The sequence below is a fragment of the Oncorhynchus clarkii genome, unplaced genomic scaffold (genome assembly GCF_045791955.1).
Source record: "Oncorhynchus clarkii lewisi isolate Uvic-CL-2024 unplaced genomic scaffold, UVic_Ocla_1.0 unplaced_contig_11488_pilon_pilon, whole genome shotgun sequence".
Lineage (NCBI taxonomy): Eukaryota > Metazoa > Chordata > Actinopteri > Salmoniformes > Salmonidae > Oncorhynchus > Oncorhynchus clarkii.
The window spans coordinates 26,579-52,956 of NW_027258810.1; the positions used below are offsets into that span (position 1 = coordinate 26,579).

The window sequence follows — 26,378 nt, forward strand, 5'->3', positions numbered from 1 at the left end:
GATCTCCACACACACACAGAGAGAGAGAAAGAGAGAGAGAGAGAGAGAGCAGCAAGCAAGATGTGTGACCTGTTGCCACGAGAAAAGGGCAACCAGTGAAGAACAAACACCATTGTAAATACAACCCATATTTATGCTTATTTATCTTATCCTGTGTAGAGGGAGAGAGAGAGAGAGACAGAGAGAGAGACAGAGAGAGAATCTCTCCACACAGAGAGACAGAGAGAGAGTCTCTCCACACAGAGACAGAGAGAGTCTCTCCACACAGAGACAGAGAGTCTCTCCACACAGAGAGACAGAGAGAGAAAGAGACAGACAGAGAGAGAGAGAGAGTCTCTCCACACAGAGGCAGAGAGAGAGTCTCTCCACACAGAGACAGAGAGAGAGAGTCTCTCCACACAGACAGAGAGAGAGAGTCTCTCCACACAGAGAGACAGAGAGAGACAGAGAGAGAGAGACAGACAGAGAGAGAGAGAGACAGAGAGTCTCTCCACACAGAGAGACAACAGAGAGAGAGAGACAGACAGAGAGAGAGAGAGAGAGAGACAGACAGAGAGAGAGAGAGACAGAGAGTCTCTCCACACAGAGAGACACAGAGAGACAGAGAGAGAGAGACAGACAGAGAGAGAGAGAGACAGAGAGTCTCTCCACACAGAGAGACAGAGAGAGAGAGAGAGACAGACAGAGAGAGAGAGAGACAGAGAGTCTCTCCACACAGAGAGACACAGAGAGACAGAGAGAGAGAGACAGACAGAGAGAGAGAGAGACAGAGAGTCTCTCCACACAGAGAGACAGACAGAGAGAGAGACAGACAGAGAGACAGAGAGACAGAGAGACATGAAACTCTTAAAAGGTTAAAACACACGAGACTAAAATGAAAGTTTAAGAGACCTTTTTGAAACCTTTATTTTTGGTCCTGATGAAGTCAGATTGAAATATGTTTGTATGACTTATAACTTCTTGAACATCTGAGTTGCATAAAAGGCAAGAACAGGAACACGAGAGGAAATAGGTTATTTTATTGTCATTACAGAGCGCAAATGCCACAAATCTTTCCACAAATATATCCTCCGCCATAATAAGCTATTCCTGGAGAAATCTGGCAGACACAAAAAGGAAATCAAAACTAAATTCTTACTTGAAGAAATAACTGTTGTGTTTATTTTAAGAATATACTTATCTTCCCCAGGGGCTAACATAAACTCTTCAGCCAGGGATCAGGGCCTGTGGACACAAAGAAGTAGTACTGATAAAGGATTAGTTTACCTTTAAACATATTACTGAAAAAAATTATTATATTGGACAGAGAGTTCCTTCTCCCGAGACACTGTGAATACAGGCCCAGATCAGTGTGTGAAATATTTTATCGTGAGGCTTCGTCTTCAGATACTGGGTCAAGATAAACACGTGGTTATAATGTTTGGGACTTGCGTTTACTTTAATTGCTGGTAAATCATGGTTTGAATGGGTATAGAAGTGAGTTTGATCAACTTTTGCCACACATTATGTGACAGTGGAAGACATTATACTGCAAATTCATCAGGCTTCTCCCACACAATAGACGATTGTAAACCAGGTAGTTTGGGTGATGGATGCTGAAATGACTAAAAACCTACAGTGCATAATGATACCTGGTTTCTGATGTTATATTTATATCAAATTATTAAGAAATTGACCATATTATGTCCAAAAAAAGTTAACAAACCCACAATATATATATATTTTTTAAAGATGTTTATTTTTCACTTTTCCCCTCACAAAGTTGTCAAATTACAAATGTCACCTATCAAAGCAAAGGATACTTACTAAAAATATGCTTTTTTTTATCATCACTAGAAATGTAAAAACAGCACAAAGCAATAGTATGAAGAACAGTAGTACAATAGAGGTCATATATTGTCACATCAATCAGTTTGGTCTTCATAAGGTACTTGGGAAATAAATAGGAGAGGAGCTGTTAGACTCTCTAAGGATCCTATGTTCACCACAGCACAGGCAGCAGGATCACAGTTACAGTAGGAGAGGTGGGGCTGCGTTGCTAATCTGATTGATGAAGCATGGATTCTCTAGCCTGGTCCCAGATCTGTTCTGTTTTTACTAACCCTCTGGTGAGTCAGGACCATAGGGGTCGACCAGACAGCATAAACTGATCTGGGACCAGGCTATGTCTCCATAGGTCAAGCTCATTCCAAGACATACAGTCAAAATAAAAAACATGATCTATATCTGCTATTTTCTACTATACTCAATGTCGTGTTCAATTTCAACATAATGTGTCCCTTGCATACCTGCTGTGTTAATTAATTATAATAATGGACTATCGTTGCATTGAATTAAATGGGAACAGATTTCATCTTGAAATGACATTTTGTCTTTCTGCAGATACATATTTATGTAACATGTTACATGTAAATATGTATCTGTAAAATGTATCCCAAATTAAGATTTATTTGGTAACCGCGATCGTGTTTATTGTTCGGCCAATAACTCGCCGCGTATTCAGTCATCGTTATGTATGGTGAGATCGCCATGTGGCTCAATACATTCAAGTACATATTACCTCAATTAGCCCGACTAACCCGGTGCCCCCGCACATTGGCTACCTGAATTATCTGCATTGTGTCCCGCCACCCCCAACTCGCTCATTGACTCTGTACCGGTACCCCCTGTATATAGCCTCCACATTGACTCTGTACAGGTGCCCCCTGTATATAACCTCCACATTGACTCTGTACCGGGACCCCCTGTATATAGCCTCCACATTGACTCTGTACCTGTGCCCCCTGTATATAACCTCCACATTGACTCTGTACCGTAACACCCTGTATATAGCCTCCACATTCACTCTGTACCGGTACCCCCTGTATATAGCCTCCACATTCACTCTGTACCGGTACCACCTGTATATAGTCTCCACATTGACTCTGTACCGGTACCACCTGTATATAGTCTCCACATTGACTCTGTCCCGGTACCACCTGTATATAGTCTCCACATTGACTCTGTAACAGTACCCCCTGTATATAGTCTCCACATTGACTCTGTCCCGGTACCACCTGTATATAGCCTCCACATTGACTCTGTACCGGTGCCCCCTGTATATAGCCTCCACATTGACTCTGTACCAGTACCCCCTGTATATAGCCTCCACATTGACTCTGTACCAGTACCCCCTGTATATAGCCTCCACATTGACTCTGTACCAGTACCCCCTGTATATAGCCTCCACATTGACTCTGTACCGGTACCCCCTGTATATAGCCTCCACATTGACTCTGTACCAGTACCCCCTGTATATAGCCTCCACATTGACTCTGTCCCGGTACCACCTGTATATAGCCTCCACATTGACTCTGTACCGGTGCCCCCTGTATATAGCCTCCACATTGACTCTGTACCAGTACCCCCTGTATATAGCCTCCACATTGACTCTGTCCCGGTACCACCTGTATATAGCCTCCACATTGACTCTGTACCAGTACCCCCTGTATATAGCCTCCACATTGACTCTGTACCAGTACCCCCTGTATATAGTCTCCACATTGACTCTGTCCCGGTACCACCTGTATATAGTCTCCACATTGACTCTGTACCAGTACCCCCTGTATATAGTCTCCACATTGACTCTGTCCCGGTACCACCTGTATATAGCCTCCACATTGACTCTGTACCAGTACCCCCTGTATATAGCCTCCACATTGACTCTGTACTGTAACACCCTGTATATAGCCTCCACATTGACTCTGTACCAGTACCCCCTGTATATAGCCTCCACATTGACTCTGTACCAGTACCCCCTGTATATAGCCTCCACATTGACTCTGTACCAGTACCCCCTGTATACAGCCTCCACATTGACTCTGTACCAGTACCCCCTGTATATAGCCTCCACATTGACTCTGTACCAGTACCCCCTGTATATAGCCTCCACATTGACTCTGTACCAGTACCCCCTGTATATAGCCTCCACATTGACTCTGTACCGTAATACCCTGTATATAGCCTCCACATTGACTCTGTACCGTAATACCCTGTATATAGTCTCCACATTGACTCTGTACTGTAACACCCTGTATATAGTCTCCACATTGACTCTGTACCAGTACCCCCTGTATATAGCCTCCACATTGACTCTGTACCAGTACCCCCTGTATATAGTCTCCACATTGACTCTGTACCAGTACCCCCTGTATATAGCCTCCACATTGACTCTGTACCAGTACCCCCTGTATATAGCCTCCACATTGACTCTGTACCGGTACCCCCTGTATATAGCCTCCACATTGACTCTGTACCAGTACCCCCTGTATATAGTCTCCACATTGACTCTGTACCAGTACCCCCCTGTATATAGCCTCCACATTGACTCTGTACCAGTACCCCCCTGTATATAGCCTCCACATTGACTCTGTACCAGTACCCCCTGTATATAGCCTCCACATTGACTCTGTACCAGTACCCCCTGTATATAGCCTCCACATTGACTCTGTACCGTAATACCCTGTATATAGCCTCCACATTGACTCTGTACCGGTACCCCCTGTATATAGCCTCCACATTGACTCTGTACCAGTACCCCCTGTATATAGCCTCCACATTGACTCTGTACCGTAATACCCTGTATATAGCCTCCACATTGACTCTGTACCGGTACCCCCTGTATATAGCCTCCACATTGACTCTGTACCAGTTCCCCCTGTATATAGTCTCCACAATGACTCTGTACCAGTACCCCCTGTATATAGTCTCCACATTGACTCTGTCCCGGTACCACCTGTATATAGTCTCCACATTGACTCTGTACCAGTACCCCCTGTATATAGTCTCCACATTGACTCTGTCCCGGTACCACCTGTATATAGCCTCCACATTGACTCTGTACCGGTGCCCCCTGTATATAGCCTCCACATTGACTCTGTACCAGTACCCCCTGTATATAGCCTCCACATTGACTCTGTACCAGTACCCCCTGTATATAGCCTCCACATTGACTCTGTACCAGTACCCCCTGTATATAGCCTCCACATTGACTCTGTACCGGTACCCCCTGTATATAGCCTCCACATTGACTCTGTACCAGTACCCCCTGTATATAGCCTCCACATTGACTCTGTCCCGGTACCACCTGTATATAGCCTCCACATTGACTCTGTACCGGTGCCCCCTGTATATAGCCTCCACATTGACTCTGTACCAGTACCCCCTGTATATAGCCTCCACATTGACTCTGTCCCGGTACCACCTGTATATAGCCTCCACATTGACTCTGTACCAGTACCCCCTGTATATAGCCTCCACATTGACTCTGTACCAGTACCCCCTGTATATAGTCTCCACATTGACTCTGTCCCGGTACCACCTGTATATAATCTCCACATTGACTCTGTACCAGTACCCCCTGTATATAGTCTCCACATTGACTCTGTCCCGGTACCACCTGTATATAGCCTCCACATTGACTCTGTACCAGTACCCCCTGTATATAGCCTCCACATTGACTCTGTACTGTAACACCCTGTATATAGCCTCCACATTGACTCTGTACCAGTACCCCCTGTATATAGCCTCCACATTGACTCTGTACCAGTACCCCCTGTATATAGCCTCCACATTGACTCTGTACCAGTACCCCCTGTATATAGCCTCCACATTGACTCTGTACCGTAATACCCTGTATATAGCCTCCACATTGACTCTGTACCAGTACCCCCTGTATATAGCCTCCACATTGACTCTGTACCAGTACCCCCTGTATATAGCCTCCACATTGACTCTGTACCGGTACCCCCTGTATATAGCCTCCACATTGACTCTGTACCAGTACCCCCTGTATATAGCCTCCACATTGACTCTGTACCAGTACCACCTGTATATAGCCTCCACATTGACTCTGTACCAGTACCCCCTGTATATAGCCTCCACATTGACTCTGTACCGGTACCCCCTGTATACAGCCCCCACATTGACTCTGTACCAGTCCCCCCTGTATATAGCCTCCACATTGACTCTGTACCGGTACCCCCTGTATACAGCCCCCACATTGACTCTGTACCAGTCCCCCCTGTATATAGCCCCCACATTGACTCTGTACCGTAATACCCTGTATATAGCCTCCACATTGACTCTGTACCGTAATACCCTGTATATAGTCTCCACATTGACTCTGTACTGTAACACCCTGTATATAGTCTCCACATTGACTCTGCACCGGTACCCCCTGTATATAGCCTCCACATTGACTCTGTACCGGTACCCCCTGTATATAGCCTCCACATTGACTCTGTACCGTAATACCCTGTATATAGTCTCACTATTGTTAATTTCACTTTCATTGTACTGTTTTTTTTATTGCTTTACTTGTCTATTGTTAACATAATACCTATTTTTTACTTAAACATTGCACTGTTGGTTAAGGGCTTGTAAGTAAGGATTTCACTGTAAGGTCTAGCTAGCTAACTACTAGTGATTTGTTACAGGTATCTAGCTAGCTAACTACTTGCGATTTGTTACAGGTAACTAGCTAGCTAACTACCTGTTGTATTCGGCGCACGTGACAAATACACTTTTGATTTGGTACAGTGTGGTGCTTGCAGCGCTTGTGGGTTCGATTCCTACGGTGGATCAGTACAAAGATGTTTTGTATGTATAAGATGTTTTCACTTCTGTAAGTTGCTCTGGATAAGATCGTCTGCTCAGTGACTTCAATGTAAGACCGTTCCCTGTAGCATCTCCGTTATCCGCCTGAAGAAATGGTGCCTCTTTATATGAAATGTGTGAGCGCTATTTTATTTTAGCAACATTCTTTACGACAAGAGTATGTCTCAACGTACGTGTGACACTAAGACACAATGTTTAAATGTGTAGTACTAACTACACAAGCCTCTTAAGTGATTCGTCTTGGAAGCAGCATTGTTGTGGGGTGATAGGGAGACAAGAGGCTAAACTGCCCTGGAGAAGCCTGTGGTGTAGCGGCCTTAGCCCCCTAGTGTGGGGGTTTGTGGAGGGAGCACTGGGTCCTTACTCCCAGCAATAGGTCCTCCTCACCTCTCCGCCATGATATGTGGATATCTGGTGGGAGTTGATTTTCCAAAATGGCCGCCATGCTACACAATGGTGGTGGATGAGGTGAGTCGTTCCCCCCCCCCTTTTTTTGCTATGTAATGCATCTGGAAAAGCTCAATATAAATCCAATCTATTATTATGATTTATTATATGGATAATATGTTGAATGACTAAAGTGCAAGCTCGCTGCTTTATAATGTGCCCTATAGACTCACCATGGGACACTCTCACTGCACAGAGGCTTTTCTACCAAATATTTTTTTTTTATTTAGAAATAAAAAGATTTTACGTTTTTCTCAGTAAAACCCTCGTTTTAAATACACATTTTTGCTTCACAGGTTATTTAGCGCCATAGAAATAAAAAATAAAATCTTTCAAATTGTATTTTTTTTAAAAAGGTTTCTTCTTTATGGATTAAAAACATTTCCCCTTGTACATTCTTATAAAGGTATGTCATGTAATGTATACGAGGCAGGAGAGTTAAGAAGTTTAACAGTATGTTTTCTATCTGTGATAGACTTCTCCAATCTCCAGCGATGGACTGGGTGCCATTATCTTCACCATAATAATGCTTTTTCATTTGGTTTTCAGTGAGCTTCCTTGATATGGCACCTGTATGGCACCTAGCTAGCGAACTACTAGTGATTTGTTACAGGTATCTAGCTAGCTAACTACTAGTGATTTGTTACAGGTACCTAGCTAGCTAACTACTAGTGATTTGTTACAGGTATCTAGCTAGCTAACTACTAGTGATTTGTTACAGGTACCTAGCTAGCTAACTACTAGCGATTTGTTACAGGTACCTAGCTAGCTAACTACTAGTGATTTGTTACAGGTACCTAGCTAGCTAACTACTAGTGATTTGTCACAGGTATCTAGCTAGCTAACTACTAGTGATTTGTCACAGGTATCTAGCTAGCTAACTACTAGTGATTTGTCACAGGTATCTAGCTAGCTAACTACTAGTGATTTGTTACAGGTACCTAGCTAGCTAACTACTAGTGATTTGTTACAGGTACCTAGCTAGCTAACTACTAGTGATTTGTCACAGGTATCTAGCTAGCTAACTACTAGTGATTTGTCACAGGTATCTAGCTAGCTAACTACTAGTGATTTGTTACAGGTACCTAGCTAGCTAACTACTAGCGATTTGTTACAGGTACCTAGCTAGCTAACTACTAGTGATTTGTTACAGGTACCTAGCTAGCTAACTACTAGTGATTTGTCACAGGTATCTAGCTAGCTAACTACTAGTGATTTGTCACAGGTATCTAGCTAGCTAACTACTAGTGATTTGTCACAGGTATCTAGCTAGCTAACTACTAGTGATTTGTTACAGGTACCTAGCTAGCTAACTACTAGTGATTTGTTACAGGTACCTAGCTAGCTAACTACTAGCGATTTGTTACAGGTACCTAGCTAGCTAACTACTAGTGATTTGTTACAGGTACCTAGCTAGCTAACTACTAGTGATTTGTCACAGGTATCTAGCTAGCTAACTACTAGTGATTTGTCACAGGTATCTAGCTAGCTAACTACTAGTGATTTGTCACAGGTATCTAGCTAGCTAACTACTAGTGATTTGTTACAGGTACCTAGCTAGCTAACTACTAGTGATTTGTTACAGGTATCTAGCTAGCTAACTACTCGCGTTTAATTTCTGCGGGTCATAATCTCCTATACAAACTAACAGCACTATGGTAAAAGTAAAAGGGGATACCTAGTCAGTTAAACAACTGACTGCATTCAACTGAAATGTCTTCCACATTTAACCCCTTTGAATCACAGGTAGGCCTAAGTTTGGTGGCAGCATCATTTTAGAATGTCACCTGGACGTCACAGGTCAATTCAGACTACGAGAAAGCATTCAGTCAATAGTTATAAAATGGCAGGATTACTTTCATTGCGACAATATTTGTGTATATCTTTTGGTAAAGATGAATCAAATTGTGTGTGTGTGTGTGTGTGTGTGTGTGTGTGTGTGTTATGACAGAGAATGATACTACTGCAATGAACATTGTTTCTTTGTTGATATTATGGCATAACATTTTGTAGTTTTCATTGGCCCCTGAAGTTGTAGTTTTTTTGTCTCTCGCATTGTTTTAGAACGTTTTTCCTCTTTTCTCCATTACTTCCAAAGTAAAAAGTACAACCTATTTATAAAAAAAAAACAGAGTGAAAAACATACTTATCTTTCTACAAAGTATTGCACATTACAAATTGCAGTTTTGTTGATTAACAGCAAGTTGTTAACTGACGTTACATCCTCAGCAAGTGTGGAGACGGGCTGGTCATTTTTACATTTTACATTTTGAATACAAAAGGCAAAAAAAAAAAATGTGATAGAAAAACAATAAAAGTCAAATAAAAAAAATGTTTTCTAATTGTATACAACAAAATTTAAAAATAGAATCAACCAAAGTTTCCATTCACTACGTGGGGTTTCCCATTTCAACATTCCATTCGAAGAAGAATATCTTTGCATTGTGAAGAATATCTTTGCATTGTGAAGAATATCTTTGCATTGTGAAGAATATCTTTGCATTGTGAAGAATATCTTTGCATTGTGAAGAATATCTTTGCATTGTGAATCATAAACGCTTCAAATCTCAACAGGCTTTCGTTTGAATTGTTTCTGCCTATTTGAAAAGCTGTACTAATGTAATATTTGAAACTAAGCTTAGTGTGAGAAGGCTGCAGGGAGTGGATATTATTAGTTAGTATATTAGTCAATTACATCAGAATTTCACTGACCTAGCCTACAGCAATTCAATGGAAAGATCTGATTGATAAGAGGTTTGCTTGCATTTGGATGGTTTCTTAATGAGCAATAGTTACTGTATGGGGAGTATAAATTAAGTTGTACTTCAATAGTTACTGTATGGGGAATATACATTAAGTTGTACTTCAATAGTTACTGTATGGTGAGTATACATTAATGTATCATGTCATTATGGCAGGTCCTTTAGGCTCCTATCAATCATGGAACAGACAGACTAAAAAGATGGTAAATGTGTAATATAGTGATCTTGAGACAGACTTCAGAGATGGTAAATGCGTTATATAGTGTGCTGTTGTGCTTCTTATTGACTTGCCACTATGTCACGTCCTCTATCTATAGCCAGAAATACGACAAGAGACTAAAACACTAAGAATAAAAGGAAAACCCACTGCATTATTTAAGTGAAAATAATCCATCAGAGACTTTAAACACGTGTGATGTAGCTAGTGTATGCACTGGGATGAATGGATGGTACGTAGCAGTAGTGTCCACACCGATGTAGTCTAGTCTAAAATGGAGTTGGGCTGACTGTATGTACACAGTACACTGTACAGGGAGGACAGGTCTGTACCTCCACAGCCAAGTACAGTTGCTGGCACTAAAACGTTAGGTTGCACTGCAGTGTTATATATATACTGGCAAAACAATTGGGTCAAGATGCTCAAGTGCCTTCTAGCAATTGTTTGTCACAAAACCCGGTACAGCAGACAGGTACAGGGTTTCATTTTTGTTTTGTTTTAGTGGCCCGCAACTGTAGATGAGATGTTCTTGGACCCTGAACTCAGCTTAGTAGTGGAGGTACGTTCAGGTTCAGCTGTAAATTTTACAACAAACATCAACGACAAAACACACTCGACTAATCTCACTGTATACAAGAGGCACCACCTCCACAATATTATCATACTATAGACATTAGTTAAAGCTGAGAGCAACTAGGTTGATCAAATGTTACAGCTGAAACCACGACACACATTTCGTTCTTCCGGGTTTTATACAGCTTTCTTTTTTTTCTTTCTTAAAAGTATCCACGCCAAAATAGAGACAGACCACTAATAATTCAACAGGGGAAAATAAGTAGGTAAGGTCTGATTCTGTTCTTATAAGATACTGCTGCTCCATGTGACTTGGAGATCTAATTTATTTATTTTTTTACTTTTAACTTCATCCAATCATAATAACAGTAATATTCTTAACAATAGTTTAATGAAAAAATATTAAAAACATAGACAGGAAACCCAATAATGTAACTTCCTCTGTAGAAAACAAAACAAAAAAAAGAACCGTCCTAGTGCAGATACATGTAAACCTGGTCCTACAACTAGTTTAGCGATAATATAGTATAATAACATAGAAAGCGGGGTATTAAAAAAAAAAAAAAAAAAGAATCTTTCCTCTCACAGAGAGCGCTCACATCATGGTTTCTACAATAGTGTGGGTGGGCTTGATCAGGCCGTTGTTCCCGTTGGGGTCCAGCGGGAAGGCCAGCTCGCAAGCCTTGCCCTTAGAACGGTGGTCGGCTGGACGGGAGCTAGCACCTCCTAGCGGAGCCGCCACAGCCTTGATCCTCTGGAGGGAGAAAAAAAAGAAAAGCTCTGTTTAACTTCACAGTAAATACCAATATACAAGTATGATTATACGACTGTAAGTGTATCTGTTATAGATGGATGGACATGAGACCTCCACAGGGGTCTAGGAGTAGGGGCCAGGGTCTAGGAGTAGGGGTCTAGGAGTAGGGGCCAGGGTCTAGGAGTAGGGGCCAGGGTCTAGGAGTAGGGGTCTAGGTGTAGGGGCCAGGGTCTAGGAGTAGTGGTCTAGGAGTAGGGGCCAGGGTCTAGGAGTAGGGGTCTAGGAGTAGGGGCCAGGGTCTAGGAGTAGGGGCCAGGGTCTAGGAGTAGGGGCCAGGGTCTAGGAGTAGGGGTCTAGGGGTAGGGGCCAGGGTCTAGGAGTAGGGGTCTAGGAGTAGGGGCCAGGGTCTAGGAGTAGGGGTCTAGGAGTAGGGGCCAGGGTCTAGGAGTAGGGGTCTAGGAGTAGGGGTCTAGGAGTAGGGGCCAGGGTCTAGGAGTAGGGGCCAGGGTCTAGGAGTAGGGGTCTAGGAGTAGGGGCCAGGGTCTAGGAGTAGGGGTCTAGGTGTAGGGGCCAGGGTTCTAGGGTTAGGGGTCTAGGAGTAGGGGCCAGGGTCTAGGGTTAGGAGTCTAGGAGTAGGGGCCAGAGTCTAGGAGTAGGGGTCTAGGGGTAGGGGCCAGAGTCTAGGGTTAGGGGTCTAGGAGAAGGAGCCAGAGTCTAGGGTTAGGGGTCTAGAAGAAGGAGCCAGAGTCTAGGGTGAGGGGTCTAGGAGTAGGGGCCAGGGTCTACGGTTAGGGGTCTAAGAGAAGGGGCTAGAGTCTAGGGTTAGGTAAGTGTATCTGTTATAGATGGATGGACATGAGACCTCCACAGGGGTCTAGGAGTAGGGGTCAGGGTCTAGGAGTAGGGGTCTAGGAGTAGGGGCCAGGGTCTAGGAGTAGGGGCCAGGGTCTAGGAGTAGGGGTCTAGGTGTAGGGGCCAGGGTTCCAGGGTTAGGGGTCTAGGAGTAGGGGCTAGGGTCTAGGAGTAGGGGCCAGGGTCTAGGAGTAGGGGTCTAGGAGTAGGGGCCAGGGTCTAGGAGTAGTGGTCTAGGAGTAGGGGCCAGGGTCTAGGAGTAGGGGTCTAGGAGTAGGGGCCAGGGTCTAGGAGTAGGGGCCAGGGTCTAGGAGTAGGGGCCAGGGTCTAGGAGTAGGGGTCTAGGGGTAGGGGCCAGGGTCTAGGAGTAGGGGTCTAGGAGTAGGGGCCAGGGTCTAGGAGTAGGGGTCTAGGAGTAGGGGCCAGGGTCTAGGAGTAGGGGTCTAGGAGTAGGGGTCTAGGAGTAGGGGCCAGGGTCTAGGAGTAGGGGTCTAGGAGTAGGGGCCAGGGTCTAGGAGTAGGGGTCTAGGTGTAGGGGCCAGGGTTCTAGGGTTAGGGGTCTAGGAGTAGGGGCCAGGGTCTAGGGTTAGGGGTCTAGGAGTAGGGGCCAGAGTCTAGGAGTAGGGGTCTAGGGGTAGGGGCCAGAGTCTAGGGTTAGGGGTCTAGGAGAAGGAGCCAGAGTCTAGGGTTCGGGGTCTAGAAGAAGGAGCCAGAGTCTAGGGTGAGGGGTCTAGGAGTAGGGGCCAGGGTCTACGGTTAGGGGTCTAAGAGAAGGGGCTAGAGTCTAGGGTTAGGGGTCTAGGAGTAGGGGCCAGTGTCTAGGGTTAGGGGTCTAGGAGTAGGGGCCAGAGTCTAGGGGTAGGGGTCTAGGAGTAGGGGCCGGAGTCTAGGGTTAGGGGTCTAGGAGTAAGGGTCTAGGGGTAGGGGTCTAGGAGTAGGAGCCAGGGTCTAGGGTTAGGGGCCAGAGTCTAGGGTGAGGGGTCTAGGAGAAGGGGCCGGAGTCTAGGGTTAGGGGTCTAGGAGTAGGGGCCAGGGTTCTAGGGTTAGGGGCCAGCGTCTAAGGTTAGGGGTCTAGGAGTAGGCGTAGGCTTCTAGGGGTAGGGGCCAGAGTCTATGGGTAGGGATCTAGGAGTAGGGGCCAGAGTCTATGGGTAGGGGTCTAGGAGTAGGGGCCAGAGTCTACGGGTAGGGGTCTAGGAGTAGTGGCCAGAGTCTACGGGTAGGGGTCTAGGAGTAGGGGCCAGAGTCTAGGGGTAGGAGCCTAGGGATAGGGACCAGGGCCTAAGGGTATGGGAATAGGGGTAGGGCCTAAGGGCCAGGGTCTAGGGGCTATATGGATTGAGTACTAACCTCTATGAGTGGTCCATCGGACTGGATGATCTTGATGACCACCACCATAGGAATACAGATCATAGAAGCCAGGGCCAGAGTCCAGCCCACACCGATGGACCAGTCGGGGTACTCATAGACCTTGTTGTACGTCAAAGGCTTATATTTGACCAAGGAGAAGACGAAGCAACCCTGGAGGCAGAGACAAACAGCAATGGAAATCAGAATTCATCTTTATTCTCAAAATACATTATCATTTGTCTGTATATCCTGTGTATCTCCTGTATATCCTGTTTATCGTCTGTCTGTATATCCTGTTTATCATCTGTCTGTATATCCTGCTTATCATCTGTCTGTATATCCTGTTTATCATCTGTCTGCATATCCTGTTTATCATCTGTCTGTATATCCTGCTTATCATCTGTCTGTATATCCTGTTTATCATCTGTCTGTATATCCTGTTTATCATCTGTCTGTATATCCTGCTTATCGTCTGTCTGTATATCCTGTTTTGCATGTACAGGAATTTGACTTGGTGAAATGGTGCTGCCACAATAAACAGGATATATAGATGATAAACAGGATATATAGACAAATGATAAACAGGATATACAGATGATAAACAGGATATATAGACAGATGATAAACAGGATATATAGACAAATGATAAACAGGATATACAGATGATAAACAGGATATATAGACAGATGATAAACAGGATATATAGACAAATGAAAAACAGGATATACAAATGATAAACAGGATATATAGACAGATGATAAACAGGATATATAGATGATAAACAGGATATACAGATGATAAACAGGATATACAGATGATAAACAGGATATACATGTAGAAGTTTACACAAATAACATGTGGCATGTACACTGTGTACACTGTAAGCTAAGAATAACAAGCTATAAGCAGTAAGCGACATAAGGGAGCGTTGATGAATTTCTGGTAACTCATATTCTCCATTGTCTGACAATCAGGAAACGGTTGGGCCTTGTTTTATGTAATGGCCAGTTTGTTCTGAATAGGGCCGTGGCGGTCACGAAAGTTCGTCAGCCGGTGATTGTCAAGGAAATAACAGCCGGTCTCACGGTAATTGACCGTTAATTAACATAAAAGCATAATTAACATAAATGCGAAATTAACATAAGCACATAATTAACATAAACACATAATTAACATAAACGCCTAATTAACATAAACGCATCTCCTGGCTTCCACATATAACCTACAAGACACTGATGCAGACCTTTGGAACATCTACATGTTAAAAAGTCTAATAAATCCATGTAATATAGTCTACACCTTCACAATGAATACATGTAATATCTCCTATATCTTCACAATAAATACATGTAATATCTCCTATATCTTCACAATAAATACATGTAATATCTCCTACACCTTCACAATGAATACATGTAATATCTCCTACACCATCACAATAAATCCATGTAATATCTCCTACACCTTCACAATAAATCCATGTAATATAGTCTACATCATCACAATAAATCCATGTAATATAGTCTACACCTTCACAATAAATCCATGTAATATAGTCTACACCTTCACAATAAATCCATGTAATATAGCCTACACCATCACAATAAATCCATGTAATATAGTCTACACCATCACAATAAATCCATGTAATATAGTCTACCTACACCTTCACAATAAATCCATGTAATATAGTCTACCTACACCTTCACAATAAATCCATGTAATATAGTCTACCTACACCTTCACAATAAATCCATGTAATATAGTCTACCTACACCTTCACAATAAATCCATGTAATATAGTCTACCTACACCTTCACAATAAATCCATGTAATATAGTCTACCTACACCTTCACAATAAATCCATGTAATATAGTCTACCTACACCTTCACAATAAATCCATGTAATATAGTCTACCTACACCTTCACAATAAATCCATGTAATATAGTCTACCTACACCTTCACAATAAATCCATGTAATATAGTCTACACCTTCACAATAAATCCATGTAATATAGTCTACACCCTCACAATAAATCCATGTAATATAGCCTCCACCTTCACAATAAATCCATGTAATATAGCCTATACCTTCACAATAAATACATGTAATATAGTCAACACCTTCACAATAAATACATGTAATATAGCTGTCACACCCTGACCATAGTTTACTTTGTATGTTTCTATGTTTTGGTTGGTCAGGGTGTGATCTGAGTGGGCATTCTATGTTACATGTCTAGTTTGTCCAGTTCTATGTTCGGCCTGATATGGTTCTCAATCAGAGGCAGGTGTTCGTCATTGTCTCTGATTGGGAACCATATTTAGGTAGCTTGGGTTTCACTGTGTGTTTGTGGGTGATTGTTCCTGTCTATGTGTTTTCACCAGATAGGGCTGTTTAGGTTTTCGTTACGTTCTTTATTTTGTAGTGTTTGTATTGATTCGTGTTTTACGTTTGTTTATTAAAACATGGATCGCAATCTACACGCTGCATTTTGGTCCGACTCTCCTTCTCATACAGAAAACCGTTACAGAATCACCCACCACAAAAGGACCAAGCGGCGTGTCAACAGGCAGCAGCAGCAGGAGAAGGAACAGAGGCAGGAGCAGCAGCAGCAGTGGGGGAGGCTGCATTACTTGGAGAAGTGGACTTGGGGGGACGATTTGGACGGTAAAGGACCCTGGGCACAGCCTGGAGAATATCGCCGCCCTAAAGAGGAACTGGAGGCGGCGAAAGCGGAGAGGCGCTGGTATGAGGAGGCAGCACGGCGACGCGGATGGAAGCCTGAGAGTCAGCCCCAAAAATGTATTGGGGGGGGGGGCTAACAGGGAGTATGGCTACGCCAGGTAGGAGACCTGGGCAGACTCCCTGTGCTTACCGGGGGGCTAGAGAGACCGGACAGGCACCGTGTTATGCAGTGGTGCGCACGGTGTCTCCAGTGCGGGTGCATAGCCCGGTGCGGTATATTCCTGCTCCGCGTGTCGGCCGGGCTAGATTGAGCGTCGAGCCTAATGCCATGAAGCCGGCTCTACGCAGCTGGTCCCCAGTGCGTCTCCTTGGGCCGGCTTACATGGCACCAGCCTTGCGCTCGGTGTCTCCGGTTCGCCTGCATAGCCCAGTGCGGGCTATTCCACCTCGCCGCACTGGCAGGGCGACCGTGAGCATTCAACCAGATAAGGTTGGGCAGGCTCGGTGCTCAAGAGCTCCAGTGCGCCTGCACGGTCCGGTCTTTCCAGTACCACCTCCACACCCCAGCCCTCCGGTAGCAGCTCCCCGCACCAGGCTTCCTGTGCGTGTCCTTGGCCCAGTACCACCAGTGCCAGCACCACGCATCAGGCCTACAGTGCGCCTCGCCTGTCCAGCGCTGTCGGAGCCCTCCTCCTCTCCAGCGCTGTTGGAGTCTCCCGCCTGTTTAGCGCTGTCAGAGCTTTCCGCCTCTACAGCGCTGCCGGAGTCTCCCGCCTGTTCAGAACTGCCAGTCTGCAAGGAGCTGCCAGTCTGCAAGGAGCTGCCAGTCTGCAAGGAGCTGCCAGTCTGCATAGAGCTGCCAGTCTGCAAGGAGCTGCCAGAGCTGCCAGTTTGCAAGGAGCTGCCAGTTTGCAAGGAGCTGCCAGTTTGCAAGGAGCTGCCAGTTTGCAAGGAGCTGCCAGTTTGCAAGGAGCTGCCAGTCTGCAAGGAGCTGCCAGTCTGCAAGGAGCTGCCAGTCTGCAAGGAGCCGCCAGAGCTGCCAGTCTGCAAGGAGCCGCCAGAGCTGCCAGTCTGCAAGGAGCCGCCAGAGCTGCCAGTCTGCAAGGAGCCGCCAGAGCTGCCAGTCTGCAAGGAGCCGCCAGAGCCGCCAGTTAGCATGGAGCAGCCAGGGCCGCCAGTCAGCATGGAGCAGCCAGGGCCGCCAGTCAGCATGGAGCAGCCAGTCAGCATGGAGCAGCCAGAGCAGCCAGTCAGCATGGAGCAGCCAGAGCAGCCAGTCAGCATGGAGCAGCCAGTCAGCATGGAGCAGCCAGTCAGCATGGAGCAGCCAGAGCTGCCAGTCAGCATGGAGCAGCCAGTCAGCATGGAGCAGCCAGAGCTGCCAGTCGACCAGACTCTTCCAGATCTGCCAGTCGACCAGACTCTTCCAGATCTGCCAGTCGACCAGACTCTTCCAGATCTGCCAGTCGACCAGACTCTTCCAGATCTGCCAGTCGACCAGACTCTTCCAGATCCGCCAGACTCTTCCAGATCCGCCAGTCAGCCAGACTCTTCCAGATCCGCCAGTCAGCCAGGATCTTCCAGATCCGCCAGTCAGCCAGGATCTTCCAGATCCGCCAGTCAGCCAGGATCTTCCAGATCCGCCAGTCAGCCAGGATCTTCCAGATCCGCCAGTCAGCCAGGATCTTCCAGATCCGCCAGTCAGCCAGGATCTTCCAGATCCGCCAGTCAGCCAGGATCTGCCAGAACCGCCAGCCAGCCAGGATCTGCCGGATCCAACTACCTGCCTGAGCTTCCTCTCAGTGCTGAGCTTCCTCTCAGTGCTGAGCTACCCATCAGTCCCGAGCTACCTCTGTCCCGAGCTGTCCTTCTGTTCCGAGCTGCCCCTCTGTCCCGAGCTGTCATTTAGGAGGGTAACCTATCTAGGGACGCTAAGGAGGTGGACTAAAACTATTATGGAGTGGGGTCCACGTCCAGCGCCAGAGCCGCCACCGCGGACAGATGCCCACCCAGACCCTCCCCTATAGGTTCAGGTTTTGCGGCCGGAGTCCGCACCTTGGGGGGGGGGGGGGGGTACTGTCACACCCTGACCATAGTTTACTTTGTATGTTTCTATGTTTTGGTTGGTCAGGGTGTGATCTGAGTGGGCATTCTATGTTACATGTCTAGTTTGTCCAGTTCTATGTTCGGCCTGATATGGTTCTCAATCAGAGGCAGGTGTTCGTCATAGCCTGGGTTTCACTGTGTGTTTGTGGGTGATTGTTCCTGTCTATGTGTTTTCACCAGATAGGGCTGTTTAGGTTTTCATTACGTTCTTTATTTTGTAGTGTTTGTATTGATTCGTGTTTTACGTTTGTTTATTAAAACATGGATCGCAATCTACACGCTGCATTTTGGTCCGACTCTCCTTCTCACCAAGAAAACCGTTACAATAGCCTACACCTTCACAATAAATCCATGTAATATAGTCTACACCTTCACAATAAATCCATGTAATATACTCTACACCTTCACAATAAATCCATGTAATAGTCTACACCTTCACAATAAATCCATGTAATATAGTCTACACCTTCACAATAAATCCATGTAATATAGTCTACACCTTCACAATAAATACATGTAATATAGCCTACACCTTCACAATAAATCCATGTAATATAGTCAACACCTTCACAATAAATCCATGTAATATATCCTATACCTTCACAATAAATCCATGTAATATAGCCTATACCATCACAATAAATCCATGTAATATAGCCTATACCATCACAATAAATCCATTGTTTATTTTAAACCGGTCTAAAGAAACATGATGTGAAGAGCATGTAGTCTATTTCAGAAGAACAGAATAGCATACTCTGAGTTGTCCTGATGTGGTTAAACTAAAACTTAAACTTAACTTATTTTATTTTAGTAATAAGAATACGATGAAATAAACAGTAACCGTAAAAATTGCACTGTTGGTTAGAGGGTTAGGGTAAGTCAGCATTTCACTGTAAGGTCTACTACACCTGTTGTATTCAGCATTTCACTGTAAGGTCTACTACACCTGTTGTATTCAGCATTTCACTGTAAGGTCTACAACACCTGTTGTATTCAGCATTTCACTGTAAGGTCTACTACACCTGTTGTATTCAGCATTTCACTGTAAGGTCTACTACACCTGTTGTATTCAACATTTCACTGTAAGGTCTACTACACCTGTTGTATTCAGCATTTCACTGTAAGGTCTACTACACCTGTTGTATTCAGCATTTCACTGTAAGGTCTACTACACCTGTTGTATTCAGCATTTCACTGTAAGGTCTACTACACCTGTTGTATTCAGCATTTCACTGTGAGGTCTACTACACCTGTTGTATTCAGCATTTCACTGTAAGGTCTACTACACCTGTTGTATTCAGCATTTCACTGTAAGGTCTACTACACCTGTTGTAGTCAGCATTTCACTGTAAGGTCTACTACACCTGTTGTAGTCAGCATTTCACTGTAAGGTCTACTACACCTGTTGTATTCAGCATTTCACTGTAAGGTCTACTACACCTGTTGTATTCAGCATTGCACTGTAAGGTCTACTACACCTGTTGTATTCAGCATTTCACTGTAAGGTCTACTACACCTGTTGTATTCAGCATTTCACTGTAAGGTCTACTACACCTGTTGTATTCAGCATTTCACTGTAAGGTCTACTACACCTGTTGTATTCAGCATTTCACTGTAAGGTCTACTACACCTGTTGTATTCAGCATTTCACTGTAAGGTCTACTACACCTGTTGTATTCAGCATTTCACTGTAAGGTCTACTACACCTGTTGTATTCAGCATTTCACTGTAAGGTCTACTACACCTGTTGTATTCAGCATTTCACTGTAAGGTCTACTACACCTGTTGTATTCAGCATTTCACTGTAAGGTCTACTACACCTGTTGTATTCAGCATTTCACTGTAAGGTCTACTACACCTGTTGTATTCAGCATTTCACTGTAAGGTCTACTACACCTGTTGTATTCAGCATTTCACTGTAAGGTCTACTACACCTGTTGTATTCAGCATTTCACTGTAAGGTCTACTACACCTGTTGTATTCAGCATTTCACTGTAAGGTCTACTACACCTGTTGTATTCAGCATTTCACTGTAAGGTCTACTACACCTGTTGTATTCAGCATTTCACTGTGAGGTTTTTAAATTAAAACAATTATTTGACGAAATTGATAATAAGGCTACTCCCATATCAAATGGTGGTGTCTACCACCACCACAATAACATCAGGGCCGTCAGTAATACACATTCATAAACATATACTCTCTTCAGATTCTCCTTAGTCCCTCTCATTCTCCTCAAATGATCCTCAGTCTCCCGTTTAGTTCGTCTCATGAGAACAATTAGCAATGTGTTTCCTGGTCGTTAAGGGGATTAATTGAGATTAGTCTAAAGACGGAGCCAAGCACCACATTTCCCAAATGCCTCAACCGTTTTAATCCAGCACCGAACACACAGTTTTACCACCAGCCACCTGTTAGTTATCCTTTAACCTCCAAGGACGCAGGGCAACACGGGAGTGAAATATAACGATAGGGTTTTAGAGAGGGAGACCTGGCCACTGTTGTTATGCAAATTATCCTAAAACCCCGCACCCCACCACCCAATTTAAGACCCTAGCCCTAAAGCTCTGATAGGAATTGGTCTACTGTCTAACTCTCCTCTCCCCCTCCCCCCGCTCCTCTCGTTCCTCTCCCCTACTCTCATCCAGTCTTCTCCTCTCTTCTCTCCCCCCTCTCATCCAGTCTTCTCCTCTCTTCTCTCCCGTCCTCTCATCCAGTCTTCTCTTCTCTCCCCTCCCCTCCTCTCATCCAGTCTTCTCCTCTGTTATCTCCCCTCCTCTCATCCAATCTTCTCCTCTCTTCTCTCCCCCCTCTCATCCAATCTTCTCCTCTCTTCTTTCCCCCCTCTCATCCAATCTTCTCCTCTGTTATCTCCCCTCCTCTCATCCAATCTTCTCCTCTCTTCTCTCCCCCCTCTCATCCAGTCTTCTCCTCTATTCTCTCCCCTCCTCTCATCCAGTCTTCTCCTCTGTTCTCTTCTCTCCTCTCATCCAGTCTTCTCTTCTCTCCCCTCCTCTCATCCAGTCTTCTCCTCTATTCTCTTCTCTCCTCTCATCCAATCTTCTCCTCTCTTCTCTCCCCCCTCTCATCCAGTCTTCTCCTCTCTTCTCTCCCCTCCTCTCATCCAGTCTTCTCCTCTCTTCTCTCCCGTCCTCTCATCCAGTCTTCTCTTCTCTCCCCTCCTCTCATCCAGTCTTCTCCTCTCTTCTCTCCCCTCCTCTCATCCAGTCTTCTCCTCTCTTCTCTCCCGTCCTCTCATCCAGTCTTCTCCTCTCGTTCCTCTCCCCTCCTCTCATCCAGTCTTCTCCTCTGTTCTCTCCCCTCCTCTCATTCATTGTTCTCCTCTGTTCTCTCCCCTCCTCTCATCCAGTCTTCTCCTCTGTTCTCTCCCCTCCTCTCATCCAGTCTTCTCCTCTGTTATCTCCCCTCCTCTCATCCAGTCTTCTCCTCTCTTCTCTCCCCTCCTTTCATCCAGTCTTCTCCTCTCTTCTCTCCCGTCCTCTCATTCAGTCTTCTCTTCTCTCCCGTCCTCTCATCCAGTCTTCTCCTCTCTTCTCTCCCCTCCTTTCATCCAGTCTTCTCCTCTGTTATCTCCCCTCCTCTCATCCAGTCTTCTCCTCTCTTCTCTCCCCTCCTTTCATCCAGTCTTCTCCTCTCTTCTCTCCCGTCCTCTCATTCAGTCTTCTCTTCTCTCCCCTCCTCTCATCCAGTCTTTGCCTCTCTTCTCTCCTCTCATCCAGTATTCTCCTCTCTTCTCTCCCCTCATCCAGTCTTCTCTTCTCTCCCCTCCCCTCATCCAGTCTTTGCCTCTCTTCTCTCCTCTCATCCAGTCTTCTCTTCTGTTCTCTCCCCTCCTCTCATCCAGTCTTTGCCTCTCTTCTCCCTCTCTTCTCCTCCTCTTCTCTCTCTCCCTCTTCCTCTCAGCAGGCAAGTTTCAAGTGTTTATTGTCACGTGCAATAGTACAGTGAAAGGCCTTTCTTGCTCTTTCCCAACAATGCTGTATTAATATCAGTAGTACTATAATATTTATTTTTAATAAAAGCACACGAAAAATAGAAATAAGAAGAACAGGAGAAAGTAAGTAAGCTGCATAAAGGACCCTTCTGGCCCTTCTTTGGACACTGTGTTAACAACCCTCCAGACGAGCTTCAATGCCATACAACTCTCCTTCCGTGGCCTCCAATTGCTCTTAAATACAAGTAAAACTAAATGCATGCTCTTCAACCGATCGCTACCTGCACCTACCCGCCTGTCCAACATCACTACTCTGGACGGCTCTGACTTAGAATACGTGGACAACTACAAATACTTAGGTGTCTGGTTAGACTGTAAACTCTCCTTCCAGACCCATATCAAACATCTCCAATCCAAAGTTAAATCTAGAATTGGCTTCCTATTTCGCAACAAAGCATCCTTCACTCATGCTGCCAAACATACCCATCCTACCAATCCTCGACTTTGGCGATGTCATTTACAAAATAGCCTCCAATACCCTACTCAACAAATTGGATGCAGTCTATCACAGTGCAATCCGTTTTGTCACCAAAGCCCCATATACTACCCACCATTGTACACTCTCGTTGGCTGGCCCTCGCTTCATACTCGTCGCCAAACCCACTGGCTCCATGTCATCTACAAGACCCTGCTAGGTAAAGTCCCCCCTTATCTCAGCTCGCTGGTCACCATAGCATCTCCCACCTGTAGCACACGCTCCAGCAGGTATATCTCTCTAGTCACCCCCAAAACCAATTCTTTCTTTGGCCGCCTCTCCTTCCAGTTCTCTGCTGCCAATGACTGGAACGAACTACAAAAATCTCTGAAACTGGAAACACTTATCTCCCTCACTAGCTTTAAGCACCAACTGTCAGAGCAGCTCACAGATTACTGCACCTGTACATAGCCCACCTATAATTTAGCCCAAACAACTACCTCTTTCCCTACTGTATTTAATTTATTTATTTATTTTGCTCCTTTGCACCCCATTATTTTTATTTCTACATTGCACATTCTTCCATTGCAAATCTACCATTCCAGTGTTTTACTTGCTATATTGTATTTACTTTGCCACCATGGCCTTTTTTTGCCTTTACCTCCCTTATCTCACCTCATTTGCTCACATCGTATATATACTTATTTATACTGTATTATTGACTGTATGTTTGTTTTACTCCATGTGTAACTCTGTGTCGTTGTATGTGTCGAACTGCTTTGCTTTATCTTGGCCAGGTCGCAATTGTAAATGAGAACTTGTTCTCAACTTGCCTACCTGGTTAAATAAAGGTGAAATAAAAAATAAAAATAAATAAAATAAATATACAGGGTCAGTTCCAGGGCCAGTAGCTATATACAGGGTCAGTTACGGGGACAGTTCCAGGGTCAGTAGCTATATACAGGGTCAGTTCCAGGGTCAGTAGCTATATACAGGGACAGTTGGATCGAAAGGTTGCAAGATCGAATCCCCGAGCTGACAAGGTAAAAATCTGTTGTTCTACCCCTGAATAAGGCAGTTAACCCACTGTTCCTAGGCCGTCATTGAAGATAAGAATTTGTTCTTAACTGACTTGCCTAGTTAAATAAAGGTCAAATATAAAGGGGCAGTTCATGTTTTGACCAGTGCACATCATGTACAGTCAGTCGGGTCCAGGATGTCAGTATCAATTAACATAGACTCACCACACAAAGAAGAGGCGTGATCACAGACCAGCTCCATTTCATCCAGGGATTTGGTCTGTAGCCAATCATGTCTTCAATCGCATCATAGAAATTATCAACGCCTGACGAGAGGAGAACATAGTTAAATAGGGGGCATTTTGGTCACAATTTCTTTTTAACATTTAAAAAAATCCTGAACAAACACTTGCACTTCAGCCCCCCCCCCCCCCCTTCTAGTTCTGACTTTGCTGATAGCTACTTTACTGAGGGGAAAGTGTACTTACTATGACTGAGATATGTGGCTGTTTTTCACCTAGCTATCTTAAGATCCATGAACTAACTGTAAGTCGCTCTGGATGAGAGCGTCCGCCAAATGACCAAAATGTCCAAAAGTGTAAATTATGACACAACATAATTGGCAAATCAGACAGATTTCCCCAATATAGTATGTCTCATTCTTGTCTTTGTGATGGGACACAGCCACATATTCTGGGTCTACTTCTCGGTCTATTTTGGCACTGTCAATTGATACAATGCAACAATAAAGTGTAACAAAGGTACAAAATATATATTTGTTGCACTCGAGACAGAACTGTAAAACCTCTAGATAGCATGACTATTTGTGATTGTACAGTATTATAAAAGGTAGCCTAGCGCTTAAGACAATGGGCCAGTAAATCGATATGTTGCTGGTTCAAATCCCTGAACCCTGGCCTAGGTGGACAAAAAAAATAATCTGTTGATGTGCCCATGAGGAAGACAATTAACCTGAATTGCTCCTGTATGTTGCCCTGGTTAAGAACATCTGTTAACTGACTAACATGTCAAATTATATGTTTAACTGACATAGAGCCTGAGGACTTTGCATGTTCACAGTTTCTATACAGTTTCTGTTCCAGAGCAGACGTACCATAAACCCAGGCTACAGCAATACATTCAAAGAATGCAACCCACAAAAGGCACACACCGCTGGCTGCATAGTAGTCAAAGAGCTGAAATACATACATGCCACCCTGTGGGAGAGAGAGACAGGCAGGATTTAGTGCTTGGCTCATGTTGGAATGTAGCATGCTAAGATAGATGTACAGTCAGAGACACAGAGGAAGTCAATATACTGTGGTGTATGTAGGGCTGGAGAGGGTGTTGGTCCCTAAGACTATTGGTGGGAGAATACACAGGTTTGCATTCCAAGTGACACTCTGTTTCCTACGTCCATTGTTTCCAACCGCTGTGCCGTGAAACTTTTCCTAATCTGGATTATGTTTTTGATGACTCACTTATAAACGTGACCTGTGGAATGCACGGAATAGCCCAACGGAACCTTGAGCCGTTCAGTGTTCCAACGGAATATCCCAACGGAACCTTGAGTGGTTCAGTGTTCCAACGGAATAGCCCAACGGAACCTTGAGCCGTTCAGTGTTCCAACGGAATATCCCAACGGAACCTTGAGTGGTTCAGTGTTCCAACGGAATAGCCCAACGGAACCTTGAGCCGTTCAGTGTTCCAACGGAATAGCCCAACGGAACCTTGAGTGGTTCAGTGTTCCAACGGAATAGCCCAACGGAACCTTGAGCCGTTCAGTGTTCCAACGGAATATCCCAACGGAACCTTGAGTGGTTCAGTGTTCCAACGGAATAGCCCAACGGAACCTTGAGTGGTTCAGTGTTCCAACGGAATAGCCCAACGGAACCTTGAGTGGTTCAGTGTTCCAACGGAATAGCCCAACGGAACCTTGAGCCGTTCAGTGTTCCAACGGAATATCCCAACGGAACCTTGAGTGGTTCAGTGTTCCAACGGAATAGCCCAACGGAACCTTGAGCCGTTCAGTGTTCCAACGGAATATCCCAACGGAACCTTGTGTGGTTCAGTGTTCCAACGGAATAGCCCAACGGAACCTTGAGCCGTTCAGTGTTCCAACGGAATATCCCAACGGAACCTTGAGTGGTTCAGTGTTCCAACGGAATATCCCAACGGAACCTTGAGTGGTTCAGTGTTCCAACGGAATAGCCCAACGGAACCTTGAGTGGTTCAGTGTTCCAACGGAATAGCCCAACGGAACCTTGAGTGGTTCAGTGTTCCAACGGAATAGCCCAACGGAACCTTGAGCCGTTCAGTGTTCCAACGGAATATCCCAACGGAACCTTGAGTGGTTCAGTGTTCCAACGGAATATCCCAACGGAACCTTGAGTGGTTCAGTGTTCCAACGGAATAGCCCAACGGAACCTTGAGTGGTTCAGTGTTCCAACGGAATAGCCCAACGGAACCTTGAGTGGTTCAGTGTTCCAACGGAATAGCCCAACGGAACCTTGAGC

General features: G+C 44.9%; 1 protein-coding gene across 1 annotated transcript; it reads right to left on the reverse strand.

Moving 5' to 3' along the window:
- Nucleotides 1-1,098: 1,098 nt before the first annotated feature.
- LOC139398598 (sodium- and chloride-dependent taurine transporter-like) lies at nucleotides 1,099-25,079 on the reverse strand (the record flags this gene model as incomplete). Its single annotated transcript, XM_071144525.1, is given in 5 exon segments — nucleotides 1,099-1,224; nucleotides 11,256-11,410; nucleotides 13,613-13,783; nucleotides 24,088-24,188; nucleotides 24,977-25,079. Coding segments are annotated over 5 exon segments (537 nt in total), but the record flags the coding sequence as incomplete, so codon positions are not given.
- Between the last annotated feature and the right edge of the window lie 1,299 nt (nucleotides 25,080-26,378).